The 21,150-nt window shown below is 43.4% G+C and overlaps 1 protein-coding gene across 1 annotated transcript in view; it reads right to left on the minus strand.

Moving 5' to 3' along the window:
- The window catches only part of Usp3 (ubiquitin specific peptidase 3), a 79,444-nt gene extending 68,988 nt beyond the window's left edge, over positions 1 to 10,456 (minus strand). The window contains exon 1 of the mRNA XM_027411291.2: positions 10,136 to 10,456. Coding sequence (XP_027267092.1) covers positions 10,136 to 10,226 — 91 coding nt within the window. The 5' untranslated portion in view covers positions 10,227 to 10,456. The remainder of the gene's footprint in view (positions 1 to 10,135) is intronic.
- Positions 10,457 to 21,150: the final 10,694 nt, after the last annotated feature.

Consider the following 21,150-nt stretch of genomic DNA (forward strand, 5'->3'; position numbering starts at 1 on the left):
TTTTAAAAATATTTTTTTGTGTGTAGGTGTTTTGACTGCATGTGTATCTGTGCACCACGTACATGAAGTGTCCTCAGAGGCTAGAAGGTATTGGATCCCTTGGAACTGTACAATGTTGTAAGCCACATGTGGGTTTTAGGAATGGAACCAGGTCCTCTGGAAGAACAGCGAATGCTCGTAGCCTCTGACCCATCTATCCAGCCCCTGAGATTTACAGACCTCTTAGTATCAAACTTTCTTCAGAGAACAGGTTTAGCACCTGCATTTTACATTTCTTTCTAGTTTCCTTTGGTTTTGTAATAAAGTACAAAGTGGGAAATTTTCCCACACTTAGATTTACTGCTAGGCTGGGAAATTGTATTCTTTTTAAAGTAATGGAATCCTTTATAAAGAAATAGACAATAATACAAATTGAACATATATTTATTTAAATGATCCCAAATGGGATTCACAACATTCCAATTTATGTTAAGATTTGTATTTTTAATTATGGGCATGTGTCTGTGCCCTTGGGAAGTCAGATGTCCTCGGAGTCCTGAAGGGAGCATCAGATCCCTAGAGCTGGAGTTGCAGGCTTTTTGAGTCTTGTGTGGGCTGAGAACAGGATGGGCCTCTGAGCCACCTCTCCATCCCCCCAATATCCCATTGGACAGTCACCTGCAAACTCTTCAAGTACTACTTTAATTTCTGAAATAGCTATTATTACTTAACAAAAACCAATGGCTGGAGGGGGTGTGCTTTGTTTTGTTTTTTTGTTTGTTTGTTTGGGTTTTTTTTTTGTTTTTGTTTTTCGAGACAGGGTTTCTCTGTATTGTTTTGGAGCCTGTCGTGGAACTAGCTCTTGTAGACCAGGCTGGTCTTGAACTCACAGAGATCCACCTGCCTCTGTCTCCTGAGTGCTGGGATTAACCATAGCCCAGCCAAAAGTTGGATTCATTTTTATAACAACAGATACAATTTCAAATCTGACTATCCTCCAAAATATATACTTATTAAATACTTTAAAGATCTGAAAAACTATTTCTAAATGAGGTTCTAAAACAACCAAACAGAAATACTGAAAGTCAACAAATGAAAAAATTGAATTTAATCCCTTAAGACTAACTTCTCATAACAAATGTCAAATTTTGGCAGCTACTGGACACACATCAGATAAGGCTTGATCTGTTAATTATATTACACTTTCCTTTTCCAAAAAAATAAAATAAAATAAAATGCTGATGTATTTCACTGTTGGCAGCCACAATAACCCACATGAAAACTTAATTTTAATTAAATCAAATTTCAACTAAATTAAAATTTTACTACATGAAAGTAAAATTTAAAATTCTTTTACCAATAATAATGTTGATCTCTACATAAAATCTCCATTCATTACAAGTGTATAGGTGTTTTACCTGTCTATATGTCTGTGCATCGTGTGCACACCTGGTGCCTGGGGAGGTCAGAAGTGGGGAGGGTCACACATTTCATGGAAGGAGTTACAGACAGTTGTGAATTGTCATGTGGGTACTGGAATCAAACCCAGATCCTCTGGGTTTCAACCACAGCTCTCATCCACAGCCATCTCTCCAGCCCCTATATAGTTCTTTTATGAACACTTAGTATATTTTAAAACATTTCTGTAAAATGTCTATGATTATGGGGAAACATTTCACCATAGAAATTTGTTTCCTAGAAAATTTACTTTGCTCTTCAAAACTTATCAAAGTATTAACATTCCAGCCAGGTGTGACGGCTCACACCTGTAATTCTAGCTAGTTGGGAGGCTGAGGCAGGAACACTGTCATAGATCAAGGCCAGACTGAGATACTATATCAAAAATCAATAAATAAGTCAAAAAGGAAACTTCAGGTTAGTCAGCAAGAACAAAGACTTTAAAGAAGATAAACGGTGTACTATCTTACAATTAGTTCTATTAAATCTCTAAGAATATAGTAGTCTCTTCTTGAGGATAAGACAGTGTAAGAATATTCCCAAAAGCCAGTCTTTAGGGCAGGTTAAAGATAAATAGGAAAGCAGATTTCTACAGGGAAGGGATCTTCAACCCAGCTGGAACAAAGGAAAAAAAAAAAAAAAAAAAGATACTCAAGAATGGAAAACACATCACCAATAGAGCTATTCAATCCTAAAGCAGATAAAATCCAGTTTGCTATCCTATCCTTTTAAAAGATATACACTGTTTTATCTTAAAAACAAACACCCAATTCCCTTCTCAAAGAACCTTGTAAAATTAAGTTAGCTATAATTTATTGTGAAGTGTCCAGCTAACACAACCACTTAGAACAAGTGCAAACTCAATTTTGTAATGTCCACATTTAATTTCAACAGTGTTTTCAAAATCTGAAACTGCTCTCCTAAGGTCACCTGGATTTTATGCACCTGTAAACGAAAGAGAGAGAGACAGAGACAGAGACAGAGAGACAGACAGAGAAGAGTTCTCGGTGTATCTCAATGTGGGGGAAATCTGTCTTAAGACCAGAAACCTAAAGACTTAACTTTTATAGGAAATACATCTGGAAAATCTTAGACTATAACTAAATGTAATCAACATGTTGCCTAAAGTCAGATTTCTGATAACCTCTGAATTACCAGAGGCAAAAGCAAAATTCCATAGCTTCAGAAATCTCTCCCTGTTCTATGGGGCACAACCCCCACCCCCCAAAATCTTCTGTACTAGAAATAAAATGAAACCAGCAAGAGGAAGGAACTGAACTGAAAACACATTCTTTAAACAGCCAGAAGCATTTTTTTTTTTCTGCACCTATACTGAGGGGCTTTTATGTCTGAGTGGTGAATTTCAGGAGAGGGAGAGAGAGAGACAGAGGGAGGGAGGAAGGAGAGAGTGCAGGCTGAGCACAGTGAAGCTGATTTTCAAGGCCATTTTCTTCCCATTCACACAGTCACTTTGTGCCCACTTGCTAGCACTTTAATCAATAAGCTGCATCATGGAAGTCAAATACCACATTTTTTAAATGAATGATTTTTTTAAATGTGGAATTTAAAACATTCTCGTATCAAAAATCTTCCAAGGAACTCATTTCAAGCATGTTTCCAAGCCCTTAAGTTCCTTAAATTACTAAGCATTAAGTTTCTAAATGACAAAATAAAGACTTTGCTCTCACAAAGACAAGTTAAAAGTCTGAGTGGTTGAGTTTAAGCTTTGAGCTATCTTTAAAACCCCAGAGCATCTTAAGCAACTCCTAACCTTTGTCTCAGTTTCACAATCTATAAATCAGGAAAAACTACAAGGATGGGTAGTTAATTAAATTAGTCAGGATTAAACTCTAGCAAGCTGCTTTGAAGTTATTTTATGTTGTTCTCGGTTCTCCTCCTACTTAGTAAAACTAATAGATGAGAAAACATCTGGAATTACTATAGATAATAAAATCTACAGACTCATTGTAGTTAAAAAGATGGATTATATTTACAAGTTTCTAAGCCAAAGTTCATTCAACAATTGCCATACATTTCAAGACTGCAATGAACACTTTTTTGGTTAATACCTTCTAAGTCCCAATGGTATCTATATTCCAAACATTCCCAAGTCAGACTGTTATATAAAAATCTCAGAGCATCTTGAGAGGTCTTGGCACAAGACAAATCCAGGTAAGATGAACAAGCTGTTACCGTGGTTGATACTATTCTCAGCATTCTCAACTGTCAATCAAGGTAAGATTCATCACAAGCACACCCTCCCAGTACCAGCCCCCACTGAGAATCTATCAAAGTACTTCCTCCTCAGCCATCTGTCCAGGAAAGTGCTATGAAAATACCTAGAGCATTTGCTCTTCTATATGAAAAGGATATGAATAAACCAAACACTGACAGACTGTACAACACATACTCTCCACTGCAAAGCTACCTACTAAATCCTTTCTCAAACCGGAGCTGAACAAAAACATTTACAGAAGTTTGAAACTACAGCTTAATCAAAGACTGTTTTCTTCAACAGAGATGTATGTTGAACAAGAAGGAAGTGCTCAAAAAGGAAAAACAATATTAAGGAAAAATTCACATATAAATGATTCGCTGATACAAGAGGACTCAAATTTTAAAACAGGAATTTAAATTACTCACTTAGTTACTAACTACTCAGTTTTTGCTTACTGTCCTACAAATACTATAAAGTTATTAGCATCTCTAAATCTAGTTTGAAAGAGCACAAACAAATCTTTCAAATTCCAGCACAGAAGAAAACGGCATAAATTCCAATTAGAAGGCCTACAATATGGCTCAGCGGGTATGTGCCACCAAGCCTGATGACCTTAGATCACTGAAGAGGAGAGGAATGACTCTTGAAAGTTATCTTTTATTTTTATAGAGCATATATTTTACGTTTGTACTAATACATTCTCATATTAAAAAGGCAATTGAAGGGAAGAACCTTACTTTTCATGTTTGAACCATCAAAACACAAACAGAACTATGTATTTTTAAAAACTTTCATTTGGCCGGGCGTTGGTGGCACATGTCTTTAATCCCAGCAGTGGGGAGGCAGAGGCAAGCAGATTTCTGTGAGTTCGAGGCCAGCCTCGTCTCCAGATCGAGTGCCAGGATACGCTCCAAAGCTACACTGAGAAACCCTGTCTCGAAAAACCAAAAAAAAAAACACAAAAAAAAACCCAAAAAACAAAAACACAAACAAAAACTTTCATTTGGGTAACAACAACGAAAGACAAGTTATCTTCTAATCCCCAGTGCTTCAAACACAAACACACTCTCTCTAAATAAATAAATAAATAAATAAATAAATAAATTTCAAAGAGGAAAAAGTAGAATGTTATAAAATCTTACTGTTAATGGTATCAATGTAAAGAATAGTTATGATTATCTTGAGAGTAAATGAGTTCCAGGAAAACAAGAAGTCCTAGTTCCTCCCTCAACCTATCCTTTCCCTCTGCTTAGGCCATGCAGGATGTTCTTTATATACTCAGTACACCGCTTAGAAAACAACATCTGATCACAACAGAAACAGGCCTGGCTCAACCCTTCAGCTTCAGCCTTGTCAAACACTCGGAGCACATGATCAGTTCCAGGGTTTCACATCTACTACCAATCACTCAGAGGTTATAGAAACAGACTGGGGTTGCTTAAGATTCTGGGGTTGGAGAGGGAAGAACGTTGTCACATACTCCACTTGACTTAGGCTTTACAAATAGTACTAAAAGATAGTTGAAATTCTTCAAAATATACAAAGTTCAAATACTAATCTTCAAAAATCAGTATAAAGAATATCACCTACCCACTGATTTAAATGACCCTATTCATTGACAACTAACATTTCCATCTGCCCATTTATATGTCCACATAGAAGACTACAAATTGTTGTGTTAACAAGAATAAGTGCCAATTGGTTACAATCTAGCTCATCTTACTGGATAACAAACTGGAAAGGCAAAGGTAGGGAAAGCATTAAGGGGAATAAACTCACTTCATCTACATTTACTCTCAACATGAAGCTAGAGATCATTTCAAAATCTACATGGAAAACTTCATCAAGCAAGCATTTTCTGAGTATACTGATTCTATTTGGAGAATTTAATCCAAGGGACAAACTTGTCTTCTTTAAAAGTGGGCTGAGAGAAATCGGATACAAAATAACCCATTACTCTATCAAGGTGACTTCTTAACCTTTATCACAAACTGATCAGTCCATTACAAATGTATTGCCACTAACAAAGAACCAGTCAGCACCTCACCTACTAAAAGGACCTTTAAAAAAATAAAATATAAAGGTTTCTCTCCAATAACCCTCCAAACACAAACTGCAGATCAAGACAACCACTCCTTTTTCTTGAACAGAGTGATATAAGGGTGAGGGTGTACTGGAAATTTAGAGCTCCCTCAATTCTTTGAAGAATTAATCAGGAAGAAATTCTCGTGACTTACAAAAACAGCTCCAAATCAACAGTACTTTAAAAGAACCTAAAATCCACATACTTGGCTTTCCTTAGTTTAAAACAGTTGTGTTTAGGGTATCTTTTTTTTTTTTTTTAAAAAAAAAGCACTTCACGTTTTTGTTTTTTGTTTGTTGTTTGGTTTGGTTTTTTGAGACAGGGTTTCCTCTGTGTAGTCCTGGCTGTCCTGGAACTAGCTCTGTAGACCAGGCTAGCCTCAAACTCATAGAGATCCACCTGCCTCTGCCTCCCTGCTGGAATATGTTTCTGCTGCCTTCCCACCACTACCACCTGGTAAGTACTTCATCTTTTATCCCTGTCTTTTGTCACTGGTTAAACTTTCCACCTACAAAAATAAGGAATACCCAAGCCTCTAGCTTCTGAAAATAACATCTGGTATGAGCACATAACACAAGGCTTGAGAAATTGGCCCAGTTTTCATTTAAACTTTTGTAATTTAAAACTAGAATGCCCTTAGCCACAATTAGGCAAAAATCAGCTTTTGCCTTATTAGGAGATTGCTATTTTCAACATTTACCTTAAACCACTACATGGATTTTTATCTTCTAATCAGAGAGCTTCCTGACTTTCCAACTAGATTAGACTAACCTCTTTTGAGTGCAAGGGCCCACTAGACCCCATGTATTTTAAACTCCAAGTCTCTACAAATAGATACCAATTGCCAGCCTCATGAATTTCTCTACTTTTGTAATTTGAGTTCATTAAGAGCAGGTGTCCCCAACCATTTTACCTATGAGATCTTAAAGTAGGGTCTTAAAGACTTCAGGGATCCCCTTTCAATGTGTTCAGAAGGCCAAAGGTATTTTCATAGATGATATGAAGGAGGGAGGGAGGGAGGGAGGGAGGGAGGGGGAGGGAGGGAGGGAGGGAGGGAGGGAGGGAGGGAGGGAGGTATTACAGGTATTACTGTATTACTTTGAATGTTTCCTTTTGGTCTCTCAAAAGCACAAAGTGAAGTTTTCTATATAATATGTGAAGTGTGATATCTCAGGAGACTGCACACAGAAGCAGATGTGATAATCCAGCTATCTTCCAATAAGATAAAGATACAAAAGCATAAAAACTTAAGAACCACTCTTCCCATTCAATTTTTGTTCTGAAAATTTTTTGCATGAACTATCATTTCTGTTAATAACTGTTAGGTCTGTTATTGTTACTTGTAGTTAAATTAGAAAATGAATACAGTTTTAATTTTAATTTCAAAATGGTGATATCAATAATAAAGCCACACAAATAATCTAGGTTCTGAAAAATGTTGTAACTATAAAGGGGTATAGCAAACAAAAAATAGTATGAAGTACTGTAGCATTCAATTACCTAACACAGTGCCCTCCACGGCTAAGACACTCAGGTTAGTTCTGAAGTATCATTACTCCTTATCCCCTAATTTTGCTGAGTTCTGTATCTCCTTGTAAAACAATTCATCATAAAACCAATCTGTTTGGGCTCCATTTACTGGGCTTTAGACATTTAATTTTCAGAATCCTATTTATAAAAATGTACAAGTCTGTGATACCATAAATTACTTAAGACACCATAAAGCATCAGTTTCTCAAACTACACTCACACACACACACACACACACACACTCACACACACACACACACACACACACACACACACACACTCTTGCTCATCCTAACAGAGACTTGTGAAATAAATGCAAAGTGCTACTCTTTTTCTAGATGACACTAAGGAAACAGAAGTGCTAGTCCAAGGAGGTACTGCCCACTAGAGTCTGGGCTGTTGGTATTTTGCAATCTGCTTGGCTGCATCACTGGGGTATAATTGCAAGAACCCAATGAAAATAAGGCAAGGGTATTACTTTTATTGTCCAGGTGCCAAAAAAGGGATATTCTCCCTCCTCAGTAAGAGTGTAATCAGACTCAATACCAGTCAGAGCATTATTTCAACACACTGGTTATCCTCCTAATCTCCGACCAAAAACAAACAAACAAATTCTGGAGTGTTGAAGAAAAAAACTCAGAATACATAACACTCCAAGATGAGGAGCTGGTTAAGGAATCATAGATTTACCAATCATTTAATTACTGAAACTACAGGCAGGCAAGAACAAGATCAAGCTTAATACAGTAACACTTGACTGTACCAATGAAGGGATGCCAAAAGGTTAAAATGGGAGGCCCAAATGAAATGGGGATGGACAGAAGAAAACACCCACAGAGTTGTGAAACAAGCTTTATTGGTCCTACAAACGCAAGCGATTAGACCCATCCTTCCAAAGCATGGTCAGAGGCAACCATTTGCTGCATGTTGTAAAGATGCCACCCTCTGCCCCGACAGAAATCACCCTTCCATTACTAATTCGTTTCTGTTATCAGCACAAACCTCCCAGTTATGCTCCATTTTAATGCACTGAATTCCTCGGGAGAGGCTTCATTTGCTGCATCTCTTTTCCCCAGTAAGTGGACTCCCTGACTGATGGAGGCAAGACTGACTCACAACAGGATATCTGCCACTTGCATAATTCTTGTCTTTTTTTAGATGCATGTGCACAATGAAGCCATTTCTAAGTTTGATGTGATTTTACATAAAAAAAAAAAAACAGGTTGTGCTGACACACCCGCCAATAAATCCTTGGAGCTGACCACAGATGAACAAGAGGAAATGCCCCATTCCTTGTGAGGTGTATGCTTTTCTTAGTGGTCGAGTGTGTGTGTGTGTGTGTGTGTGTGTGTGTGTAAAGTCTCTGAGAAAAATTCAGCTATAGCCCCGCAGCTATAGCTAATTAGCTAACAGACCACCAGTCCATGTGTGATACACCTTTGTTATGTTGCAAGCTCAAGACCCACTGTTAAAGATGTATTAACAGCTAAGGGCCTATTTACACAAGTTCCAACATTCCCACAAAGAACCCAGCATGGTAGCACATGCCTATAATCCCAGCACTCCAAGGACTGAGGCAGGAAAATTACGAATTCTAGGTCACCCTGGGCTGTAAGAGAGACCCAGTCTTGCACACCAAAGGAACTGCAATACTGCCCTGTGAAACCAATTAACTGGTTAATTTTTAAAGTCGTCATGCAGAAAAAGACACCTGACTTTACAAAGTAAGCAAGGTACCACCAAGTCTTGGGAGTTCATGAAAAATGCATTACTTCTATTCCTTATCCTGTAGGACAGCTTTCTTTGTGCCTCCCCGTATGTTGTGCTTCAAGAACATAATCACCTTTGAAGACGTAACCTGTCAAAAGTATTAAAACAGTCTCTAGAACTACCTTCCCAGCTCCAAACCAACCCAGGAAAAGAAACCACTCTGCTGACCCGTACTACCAACTTGATTTCTGATGTACACTATTCACATTTTACACTACAGCCCAAGCTGCCAATGATGATCTTAAAGCTTATAAACAAAGACGAGCGTCGGCACCAGGGCCCTACCAGGAAGTAATCAAAGCGGGGTGGCCGGCCCGACCTAAAGTCCCCGTAGACAATGAGAGGGCACCAGGGCTTCCAAGGGGGCAGAAAGAGTTAACGCTTAAGCAACCCAAAAGCATAACATAAACCTAAGAAGTGTCTTACAACACACGCACTCATGTGCTTGTTCCCAATGCAATCCCCGCCAACCCGAAAGCCTGTCTCGGAACAACCTTCGAGAGGCAAAAAACTCGAGTTGCCCCCCTCTAAGGCAGCTGTTGACTGCCTTCACCCGAGCTTTTCGGAGCCCGCAGTCTGTTTTCAAACTTCAACCTCCCAGGCTGAGGCAAGACTCCGACATGAGCCGCCCCCAGCGCAGTCCGCTCGGGGACTGCGGGGGCGGAGGGGGGGAAGGAGCCTGTGGGAACCGGGGGATGGGGTGGGGGGAAGAAACGCAGCCTGAAGTGGCCCGCGCGCCCGGCAGTCCAGACAAAGCTGCGTCCGCAGAGCGGCGCTTTTCCTGTCCGGCCCACGGGGGACCCCCGAGCCCGGACCCGCCACACGCGGGGCCCGCACTTATGTTCGCGGAGCCTTGGGGTGCCGGCCGCCGCGTCATCCAGCCGCTGCGCGCTCGCCTCAGGCCCCGCGGCCTCCTCTGCCGGCCGGCCGTCCGCGCGAAACAAAGGAGCCGCGCGCCGCCCTCGCCCGCCGCGCGCCGGGCCCGCTCCCGCAGCCTCCCCCGCCGCGCGCCACCCGCCGCGGCCCTTCGACGGCAAGGCCCGGGCCAGAGCCGGGACCCTCGGTGCGCGACCGGCCAGCCCCGGGGCCGCACTCACCGCTGCAGCACCAGGACGACGGGGAGCCGTTGGGGAACTTGGCTGAGTCCGGGGCAATGCAGACGCTGGAAGTGAGGTGCGGACACTCCATGGCCACGAGGACGGCGGCGGGGACGGCCGAAGCTGTGGGGCGGAGGGACTTCGGAGGCTCCGTCTGGGGTCGCTCCTAGCCCGGCGCTGGGCAGACGGCGGCTGCTTCGTCCCGAGCCTTTGCGTCAAAGAAAGCAAGGGTTTCCGGGCGCCGGGTTTTGCCACCCGCCGTCTCCCGGCGTCTCGCTCCGGAGAACGTGGAAATCCGGACTCCTGGTTCTGCTGCCGCCCGGAGACAGTAAGCTTCCGCCTTCTCTAGTTGGCCCCGCCCACCCTATTGGTCACGCCCCCAGTCCCAGCCTCGCCCCGCCCCCGTGCTAGCCAGCGGGCGAGGCCGTGGCTCTCACCATCTGCTGGCGTAGTGTACACCAGGCTGTAAAGTGACTTTCCCAACTCAGACTGCCCCAGTAGGGCGGCAGCTTCTTAGGACCCCAGCAATTGTGGGTAACCAGCCTGGGCAGACCGGTTGGGACCGCTTCGTCTACTGCAGTGAATCTAACTACTACAGCGAGGTTTGGAAAGAGAAAATGTGGCCACTCTGCAAAGTGTGCGGAAAATACAAAACACTCGCACCGACAAGAATTAAAGTCCCATTTTACACAGGAAGAAACAGGCTAGGGGACTTTGGGGGAGTGGTCATCGGTAGCCAAGCCGGCTGCAGGGGGCCCAGAATGGTCCTGACTTTTCGTGTTGTTGGTGTAGCAGGTGCAGTCCGGAACCTTTCTGGGTTCTGAACTCTGGCCTGAGCGCGTCACAAGATGCTGCATGGCTGGGCCCACGGAACCTCCGGAGTACCTGGGTGTAAGCGCTGCCATTATGACTCACTGTTATCTCCTGCCTATTGTGGGACTTTTCATACCTGTACCTCTCGAAGTTGAATGAAATAACAATCTGGTTTGCTGTACAAGGTCCGGGTTACCAGGTGATTAAAAAAAAAAAGAGGCCGTGTAACATTTTTTAGACTCCCACAACTGCCTCCCAGCCAGGCATTTCGAATCCCATATCTTGTTTAAGCCTCAAAACACCCTCCCAAGCTGCTGTGCCGCTACAGTGAAACGGAGAGTACAATCTACTCTGGAGAATTGAACCCCAGCTCCAGATCTCTCTTTAGAAAGAGGTGGAGAAGAGAGGACAAGCTTCTAGAGAGAGATAGCCTGCGACCTCACTGTCTGGGCCCTGAGGATGGCTGGGGCTTTGACAAATCTAGTTTCTAAAGTTGGGGTTGGTTTTTTTGTTTGTTTTGTTTTACCGGTGAAGTAGCCTCGTGGCAGGAGGCAAACAAGAGAGAGAGAAGACCGATGTGGCAATCCTTCATGCAGGAAAAAGAAAGGTCAGGAAATGATTAACTAGCTGGGCCGGAGAGTGGTTAGTTAGCTCAGGGCACCTCCCCGAAGTACACTCCTCTAGGACCCTTTAGGCCCCTTCTACCCCTCCCTATTGCACCCTTCAGCCTTCTGCCTGGATGGTGTCCATTTACCTAGGGCGTTTCTATCCACGGTGGTATTTCAGATTCCTCAGTCAAAACTCCTTTACCACTTTCCCAAAGCTATATAATATTGTTGTTAAAAACAAGGCTTGGACTGGCTTTGACCATGAGGAGGTGTGGAAAGTGAGCTGCCTCATAAGTATTGAGAGGCTAGCTCTGCTGGCTACTTGATAGAAAACCTTTTCTCTCTTCTATCCACTGGAAAAACAGTACTTATCTGTGTGAATTCCTACCCTGTAGTAATTAACAGATAAAAGTTTGTTTTTCTTTTTTTAAATACCAGGTGAAGACTGCTTCCTTGGGAAGACAGAGGAGAATAAACAATATCTGATCCCTATTCAGTCTTCTCCACCTATTTAATCTGAGAAGTCTGGCTCAAGCAACGTTCTCCCTGTACTTCTCACCCTCATTCAGCATCCACAGCCCCTCAGTTAGTATGGAGCATGAGCCTTTCCCATGCTGTCATTCATACTAGGGTGCAATGCCATGTTCTTTTCAACCTCTGAGAAATTGTTTTCTAATCCCCTAGACCTCAGTTTAAACATCACTACCTACCTCCTTACCAGAAGCCTTTCCTGACCCTGCCCCAGCCCCAGGTTACCTCCCAGGGTGCCATGCCCTTGACTGCCCCAACAGTGCCTTTTAAAAACATGCTTCTTGTATGTAATTATTTGTTTAATGTCTGTCTTCCCCTTGGAGGTCCATAAGAGTAGCAAACAAGTCTGTCTGGTTTCCTGCTTTATTTCTAACAAAATATGTAGAACCTGGAGGGTGTCCAATACATAAGTTTCCATGGATGAACGAGGAAGGGATGGGTCTGCCAGATCCAGGAAGAGGGGAGCTTAAGAAGTGGACCTATCAATGTAGAGTAGATATCACAAATCTCAGAAAATGATAACTAAATTGGCATTCAGTTCTGAGTTTGTAATTTTCAAAGGAATGTAAAAAGTACCTTTCTGTGTAAACTGCTAAAGAAACATGTTACAATTTTTATTTGTGTTTTGAACAGAATGAAAAAACAAAACTCTTAGAGCTGAAGTCCTAATTTAGTCACCCCTGATGACAGTTGTCCCTCAGAGGACAAATTCTAACAGGTAATCCAAAGAAACTGGGCAGAGGGGTTTTCACTAATAACCCTAAAACTGGATTTTTTTTCCTGTGCCTTTGAAAGTTGTCACAGAAAACTAAAACAAAATCGCAGTGAGTAAATGTGTCAAATTCAGGAAGACCACAGGGCACACTGGGAAATCTGCCTTTGGAGACCCTGGCTTCTGCAGCTGCTTTTCATACAATGTTCTCTTCTTCTTCTTGGCTGGCATCCTTCTAGCACCAAAGAACACCAAAGGCTTACATACCAGCACCCTTGAAGGTGATGTGCCAGTCTCCAGCTACCCCCACCCCCACCCCTGCTCTGCTATGCTTGGCAGCCGCCACAGGGATGTGCTGCCCAGCTGCCTGAAAAGGTGCGTTTGAAGCAAGGTTTTAGTTTAAAACCTACCGGAAGGGGCAGGCCCGATTTTAAAGTGTGCATATTGTACAGAGAGCCATGCACAATTTCACCAATGCTATCTTTTTAAAGAGTGTACATATGCATTGGAAGAGAGGAAATGAGGGAAATGGGGATCTAGTTACATAGAAACTATGGTCAGTAAAAGGTCTGAGACCTTCTTAAAACATTAGATTTGTGACGTCTTGAAGCTGTGGCCTTCAAGTACCAATTATCAAGACTGATTAGGTCCTGGGGGGAAACTGGGTTTAACTATCCCTGCTCAGGCAAGGCTCCCTAGAAATACAAAACATACTGGTTTAATTATTTACTGTAGTAATCTTTTAGAAGCAAAGCCTCCTTGGAAAACCAAAGTCAGACCACTGGAGACTAGGAAGCATTGTTAAGCTAGGAGAGGGCAGCCACCTGAGAACTCTTCCATCACTGAGCCTCATTTTCCTAGGCCTTTATCTGGATGTCCTTGCTGGTCATCCCTCCCTTCTTGAGAACACAGACCTTGCCAGTCCTGTGTGTTGCCTGATTCCTAACTCTTGGAATACAGCCTGCCTTCGGTACACAGCAGGCTCTCCGTGACTGCTAAATGACTAACTACAAGGAAGAGTGATGAGAATAGACTATATCAGGTAGAGTCTGCATGTGCATGACCCCATGTTCAGTCTCCTGTACCACTTCCCAAAAGAGAGTGGGCTGGGCTGGGCTGTGGGCTCTAGTTAGCCTACCCTCGCTTTACCACTAGGGATACTGGTGGGGTCACTGTCTCCACATCTCTCCATCCATCCTTTTTACATCACCTTCCTGCTCAGAATTTCTTTGCTGGCCTCCACATCTGCAGGTCAGAGTCACCTGTCCTCTCTCTTTTCCTTATGTTCTTTTAATTTTTTTTATTGTTCCAGCAGTTCCAAAATAGCCCCTTATTATACAAAATGTGTTTCCTCACTTTGTGTCCTCCCCCACCTCATCCTCTTCCACCTGCCACCTCTGCCTCCTTCCTAGTGAATCCCAGAGCCTTCACAGGGCAGCCCTGCATCACTTACCCAAGCCAACTTCCAACTCTTCTCCCACTCCCACCACCCCCATTCTGTCCCTGCAGTTTGTCACGTGGTGCTGTTACTTTCTGTTCACAGTTCAGTCTCCCTAGGGAGCAAGTATGTTTATTTTCATCTGTGGAGTCTCTACTCCAAGTTAGCAATAGCAGATATTATAGCTGACTATATCTGCTGATGGAGTGTTGATAGAATTGTCCCCTTTGAGAGTGATTACATCAGCAATTATACAGAATGGTCCCATAGGTAGTCAGAAAAAGGACCTGGACCAGTTAAGAACAGAAACCTGTATTTATTGAGTCCCAAGTAAGTGTCAGAGACGACACTTCTCATTTCTTTAACATCTGGGTGTACATTACTGTCTCTACTATTTTCAAGATAAAGACAACTTAAAGGTTAAATAATTGCACAAATTTACACAGTAAGTGTGCAATTATCAAAGAAGGCCGCCAGCTCACCCCTCCCACACATGTTTGCTTAAATGATGTTTGCAGTACTGTTTGGAGAACCTGACATTCCTTCTGATGAGAAGCCACCGTGGAAGGCTTGTGAGTAGCTGGAGAATCATTCATGCTCAGAGCCAGCATCATCATTTCTATCCTCCACCCCACAGTTTCTATTGCTATTTGTTTACTTAGACAGAATCTCACTATGTAACCGAGGCTGGCCTTGAACTCTTGGTCCTCTGGCCTTAGTGTCATCCTTCCACCCCACACACCTCCCAGGCTGGGATGATCTCTCTTTATCTCTGAGAGCTCCTTTTATGAAGCAAATGAGAAATTTTTCTTACCAAAGACCCACTTTGCAGATGAAAGTACTGACCTATAAAGCAGATCAGTGGGACTCCAGCACCCAACTGTCTTTTCATTTGTAAAATCCGTGTATTGAGCTGAATGATTGCCCAATGCCCCTCCCCCGCTCTGTGGCAGCACACAGCCATCAGGGGCACTCTTCCAGGCAAGATCGTCCTTGTCCACACAAACAGTAAGTGCTAATTTTTCACTCCAAATCTGCACCCCACCCTACCCCACCCCACCCCCATTCACAACTAGAAAAATTCCACTTTCTCCCATGCCTTATGGTCAGTTTTTTATCTATGGAATTTAAGTGGAAATCACAACCACCTGCTTGTAGCTGGCATTTCGGACAACTGCTCATGACACACATACTTCTTGTCCAGTGAAGTCTGTCAGGTGGGCGTGGTAGACAACAATACCTTGGAAGACCCAAAGGGACTCTGGGTCTTCTAAGTTTTCATGCTGCCCTTTCTGTGATCCCTAGTCAACCATTCATTCACTTCAACAAATGTTGCTGACATCCTGCCATCATCCTTCAGGGACTAAAGAGACACAGACTGCAATGCTGTGTGGGCTGCCGACATCACATTGCCACTGTAAAGATGGAAAGTGCTGTGATGTCACTCACCTCTCCCACCTCACCCCCAAACCCCCAATCATTAGTTGACTGACTGCACCCGAGAGCCCCTGAGTTTCAAAGTGCCATCTAGGCTGAGAACTTTAAGTTTCTGACTGTGAAATGACATCTCAAATATAGGCCCTGGCTTGGTGTGTGGTGGGTAGTGTAGAAGTCTATTTCCTGCAGTCCTTGTCAGGAGGATTGATGTGGGAGGGTGGGTAACAGTGGCCTGAAATCACTGGTTTAGTTATAGCTGGCACAGAAGGTTAGATTTTAATTTTTGCTCTTTATTGGAGATCTTATTTGTTTTTGCTTTATTGTGTAGGTTCTTCATACAGTGCCATTGCAGGACAGAAGGTGGAGTCCCTGGGACTGGAGCTGCCATATGGGTGCTAGTGATCTTAACCACTGAACCATCTCTCTAGCAACCCCATTACCCCTGCCTTTGAGACAGTCTCATTCTTTTTTATTCTTTTCTTTTTTTAGACAGGGTATTACGTATCCCAGGCTAGACTCAAACTTACTATACAGTCAAGAATGACCTTGAACTTATTTATGATCCTCCGATCTCCATCTCCAGAGCATCACACATGGTTTTATAGATTTAAATTATTTTAAAGGAATCTGGACCAGTTCATTAAACAAACATCACCGTTGCCCTAAGCTTTGTGAAATAAAAGTGAGGATCACCCAGGGCAGCCTCCAAAGCAATATAGAGAAACCCTGTCTCGGAAAACCAAAATAAAAATAAATAAAAAGTGAGGATCACACAGTCCTATCTTCAAACAGGAGGGAAAGTCTAAGAGTGCAGGCTAGCAAACAGGCGATTGCAACAGCCTGTGATAAGTGCTAGAAGGGGAAGAACAGGATGTTGCTAAGCCACAAATAAGGGACAACTAACCTAGCCTGGTGAGTGGGGGAGGGGGACGTGTCAAGTAAGGCTTCCTGGAGGAAATAGCGTGTGATCCTAGACTGGCTTGATACCTCAGTTACCCAGGTAAGATGTGCAAGGTTGAGCGAAGGAAGAGGGTGTGGTGCCCAGGAGAGAGGGAACAGTGTCTGCAAAGCTTCCAGAAGTGGTAGAGAGAAGCTGAAGTCCCCCAGGCCTGGCTGGAGAGTCGGGTGCATGAGAATGGAATCTGAGTCACTAGACTGGCAGGAGAGGCAGCAGAGCTAGAGAAGTCTAGGTTTCTTGTGACTCTGGCATCCTTATAGGTGGCACTTTCCCCTGGTCCTGGGAGTTGGGGAAGGGGACAAAGGTACAGGAAGGTGAAAGAAACTAGCAATGATTAAATGTCTATAAGATGTTCAAGTGCATTAATCATCTGGGAGATGCAAATTTAAACCACAGGGCATAGTAGCCAGAAGCAGGCAAAGCTGAGAGTGCAGTTAGGAGCTACTTTACCACACCCTGTCTTGACTAGATTCCTCAACAATTGTCCTCAAGGGCGCAGAGCCCACTGGGAGGGAAGAGAATCCTAGATTTAGAGAACCCTCCCTATTTCTGCCTCCCCATCTTCTTCCTTGGCCTTAAGCTGGTTCAGAAGTTGATCCATGGGAACATTCAGCTAAGCTGAAAAAGAATTCTCAGTTATCCAGAGCACAGATTTCATAGTTCTAGACCAGCCAGTGAAATCAGAAACAACAACGTGGAGTCCAGCCGGCTGTGGTCTCACCTTCTCTTGGTCTTCCATCTACGAAATGGGCATATTAACCACTGCTTCTAAATGAGGACATCCTTCCACGGCTTCCTTTACCCAAATATTTAGATGTTTGGAAAGAAAGAACAGGGAGTCACAGTTCTGATGAGAACTGTTTTTTCTTAAGGTGTCAACATCCATAATTTACTCATTTGGGTAACCACACCAAAGGTTGTAAGTTTATTTTATAGCCACACCATTAAAAATGCTCTTCAGCCACTGGCCTGGTTGTAAATATTTTCTGGTGGTTACTTAGCATTATAGACCTCCCAAAGAACAATGGTGGAAAAGCAGGAAGGGGCCTTAGAGCCCTTTGGCCATTCTCAGTTCCCTGTTGAGTAATTGGAGATCTGAAGAGGCAAGGCTTCATGGGAGATGACTAAGCAACCTTTGGGCAGAGCCATTGCGGAGCTAACAGGCTAGTGTGCTTCAGAGAAGGAAACTAGTCCCAGAACACACATGGGTCCAGCATTATGGAGTCCTCCTGGCAGCTCCTGGTGCCATCTCAACCCTTGCTTGCTTGGCCTTCTTTCTTTCTTTCTTTCTTTCTTTCTTAATTTCTTTCTTTCTTTCTTCTATTTTCTTTTCTTTTTTTTTTTTTTTTTTTTTTTTTGGTTTTTGAGACAGGGTTTCTCTGTGCAGCTTTGGAGCCTATCCTGGCACTCGCTCTGGAGACCAGGCTGGCCTCGAACTCACAGAGAGCCGCCTGCCTCTGCCTCCCGAGTGCTGGGATTAAAGGCGTGCGCCACCAGGCTTGGCCTTTTTTCAGTGTGCAAAATGCACACACTGCTTCTACTGGGAAGCAAGTAGCTAAAACCAGAAAAAAAAATTCAAATCAATAAAAATTATGCCAGGTGTTTTTTAAAAAAAGAAGAAAGGGGTAAGACTTCTCTCAGCACTTAGAATGAGTAGCACTGAGTATACAGTTGGTGTCTAATATAAACTTATTTCTATTAGCTAAGTGCTAATAGAGGGGAAAGCACACAGCAAAGCCCCTAGGCTCAAAACAATGATCTTGCTGAAGGCAGTGGCAGCCCAATATAGAAGGCCTGGCACATAGAAGACACTCAGGGAATTACATTACTCAGGCAAATAAATGTGTATTCATGTTGAAAAGCTTATGGTAATGCTGTTCCCAGAAGACCAGAAGTAGGACCAAGAAGAAACGGAACAGCTGCTGGCTCAGCAGAGGAAGCCATGGTGGGAAAAGAGAGGAGAGGAAGGAAGGAAAATTACTTTTCACTAGATACCTGTTGTTTCCTTTTGAGCTCTGGAGAGATGACTTGGCAGGTAAAGACTGCCAAACTGACATCAGAGTTTAATCCCTAGGACCCATATGGCAGAAGGAGAGACCCAACTCTGCAAGTTATCCTCTGATCGACACACATGTAGCATGTGTGCCCAAACACACACACACACACACACACACACACACACACAGAGAGAGAGAGAGGGGGGGGGAGAATAATTTACTTATTAAAGCCCAATGTCATTCCTCACCCAACAAAAATTTGCCCTGCAATGGCAAATTTATAGGGTTTTTTTTTTTCTTTTCTTTTTTTCTTTCTTTCTTTTTTTTTTTTTTTTTTTTTTTTTTTTTTTTTTTTGGTGGTGGTGGTGGTTGGGGGATTCGAGACACAGTTTCTCTGTGGCTTTGGAGGCTGTCCTGGAACTAGCTCTTGTAGACCAGGCTGGTCTCAAACTCACAAAGATCTTCCTGCCTCTGCCTCCCGAGTGCTGGGATTAAAGGTGTGCACAACCACTACCCGGCTTTATTTTTAGTATTTTTGAAGTCTATATTGGGAAAAAAACTGAGCTCTTCAGGAGTCGGGGTCTCTAAAAACATAAATTGGGTTGAGAAAAATCATGAGCAGTGTTGCATTTCCCATCCTCTGACAACAGGCCCTAGACTGAGTGCCTAATGTTTACATCACTGTTTATGAAGTTATTAATAGTAGATATTTTTGTGTTTGACAACCTGATGTTACTAACTTGGCTGTGGTCATTTGTCTCTTTTTCTTATAACTGAATCAGAAAGCATAGTGAATAGAAGACAACTGTTTCACAATTTCATCAAGTTTTTAGTGCAATTAGGGAAAAGTTTTGTCTACATTTTCTTAAAAGAGAGACAGGGAGAAAAAGGAAGGGGGGGGGCAGGGTAGTATACACCTGCCGCCTCCAGAACTTGGGAGGTAGAGGCAGGAGGATTGCCAGGCCAGACTGGACTGTGTAGCAAGACCCTGTCTCAAACACCCTACTCATCTCCATGCCCCACAAAGGAGTTACATAGAAGTGAGGAGCCTGCATTTCTGAGGACTGAGGACATCTTGATCCTTTGATTGGGATGAAAACCTAGAATATTGCCTTTCCTTTCCTATCCCCTGATGCTGCCACAGGACCCTCATGCTTCCTATAGTCCCACATCAGGCCACACTCCACTGAAACCCTCACTCTGGCCTCATGCTCAGCCCATATTCACTTAGGAGTTCCCAACACCTGGGCCAAGCCTCTTCCTCATGTGGCATCTGAGGCTATCCACAGAAGGAAAGTGGCACATCCCAGCTTCCCATCTCCAGGTCTCACTGCTAATTCATGGCTTCTCTCTGCTTGTGCACTATCACGAGGTCTTTTCAGTCTCTTGAGAATGTGGGCTTTCCTAGGAGCTAGGTTCCTTTGAATAAACTGATCCCCTTGCTTCTATACTCCATCTCTGCCAGGCTACCTTAAATCTAGGTCTTTGTGAGGGGCTGGTGTTGTGAGACTAACTCTGAGGGCAGAGTGGTCACCATGGGAAAAGTCAAATGTCCTGTAGCAGCATTCTCCCTGGGGACAGGATCCAGGACTAGGACCTTGGCATTGAGGGACTTTAGAGAGTCATGCAGTTAAATCCACCATGTTACCAATAAGGAAACGGAGACCTAAAGTGCTCAAGCCAGGAGGCCAACCCAGAGCTACTAATTCCATGCCAGCATTTTTCTCCTGTTCTCTGTCACATCTCACCAAGACATCTGTCGGTAGTGTGATGCAGGGGCTGCTATGCAAATAAATCCAGAGTTGACTAAAAAATGTGAGTCCTGTTTGCCTAACATCAGATTGGAGTCCTACCCTCGATTCTTGTCTGTCCTGTACCTTCTTGCTGGGGGAAGGGTAGGCAGAAGGAAGACTTGTGCAAACAGTATCCAGATTTACACACTGATAGAATCTTTGGGTGGAGTTGGGGCAGGTTCAAGGTGTGAGGGCTCTGACTTGATCAGCCTGCTCTTTTGGGTTCCAGCCAGGTACGCAGACATCTCTTCCTCCTTCCCCAGAGCTCATTGGCCTCTTTGAGACTGAAGGAGGCCGATGTGCACTGAAATATTTCCAAGAGGCAGCACCTGGCACTTGGCCAGGAAAAGCAACAGACTGAGTGGAAACCGGAAGGTAACTCGGAGACTTAAAAACAGCAGAAGGCAATGAGCCTGGCACAGGTGTTACTGAGGTTATGGAAGGGGGAGGAAGAAAGGAATGGTGAAACTCCCAAGAGGAAATCCATTCACTTAGTCATAAGATCTCAAACTGAACACTCAAGTGTACCAGGGAATGGCTCCAAGGAAATCACACAAGGAAGGGTGCAAGATTTATGCACATGACCCAAGAAGAGGAAAGCTCAAAGTCAGGCGTGGAGTCTCAGCTAAGTGGAAAGTAAAGTTAAAGACAGCAGGCAAATGAGATCTTGAAAAATTGGTCAGCTATTGCAAAAGAACAGTATCTATACAGATAAGGTCTTTTTGTTT

This window comes from Cricetulus griseus, chromosome 4, assembly GCF_003668045.3.
Source record: "Cricetulus griseus strain 17A/GY chromosome 4, alternate assembly CriGri-PICRH-1.0, whole genome shotgun sequence".
Taxonomy (NCBI): domain Eukaryota; kingdom Metazoa; phylum Chordata; class Mammalia; order Rodentia; family Cricetidae; genus Cricetulus; species Cricetulus griseus.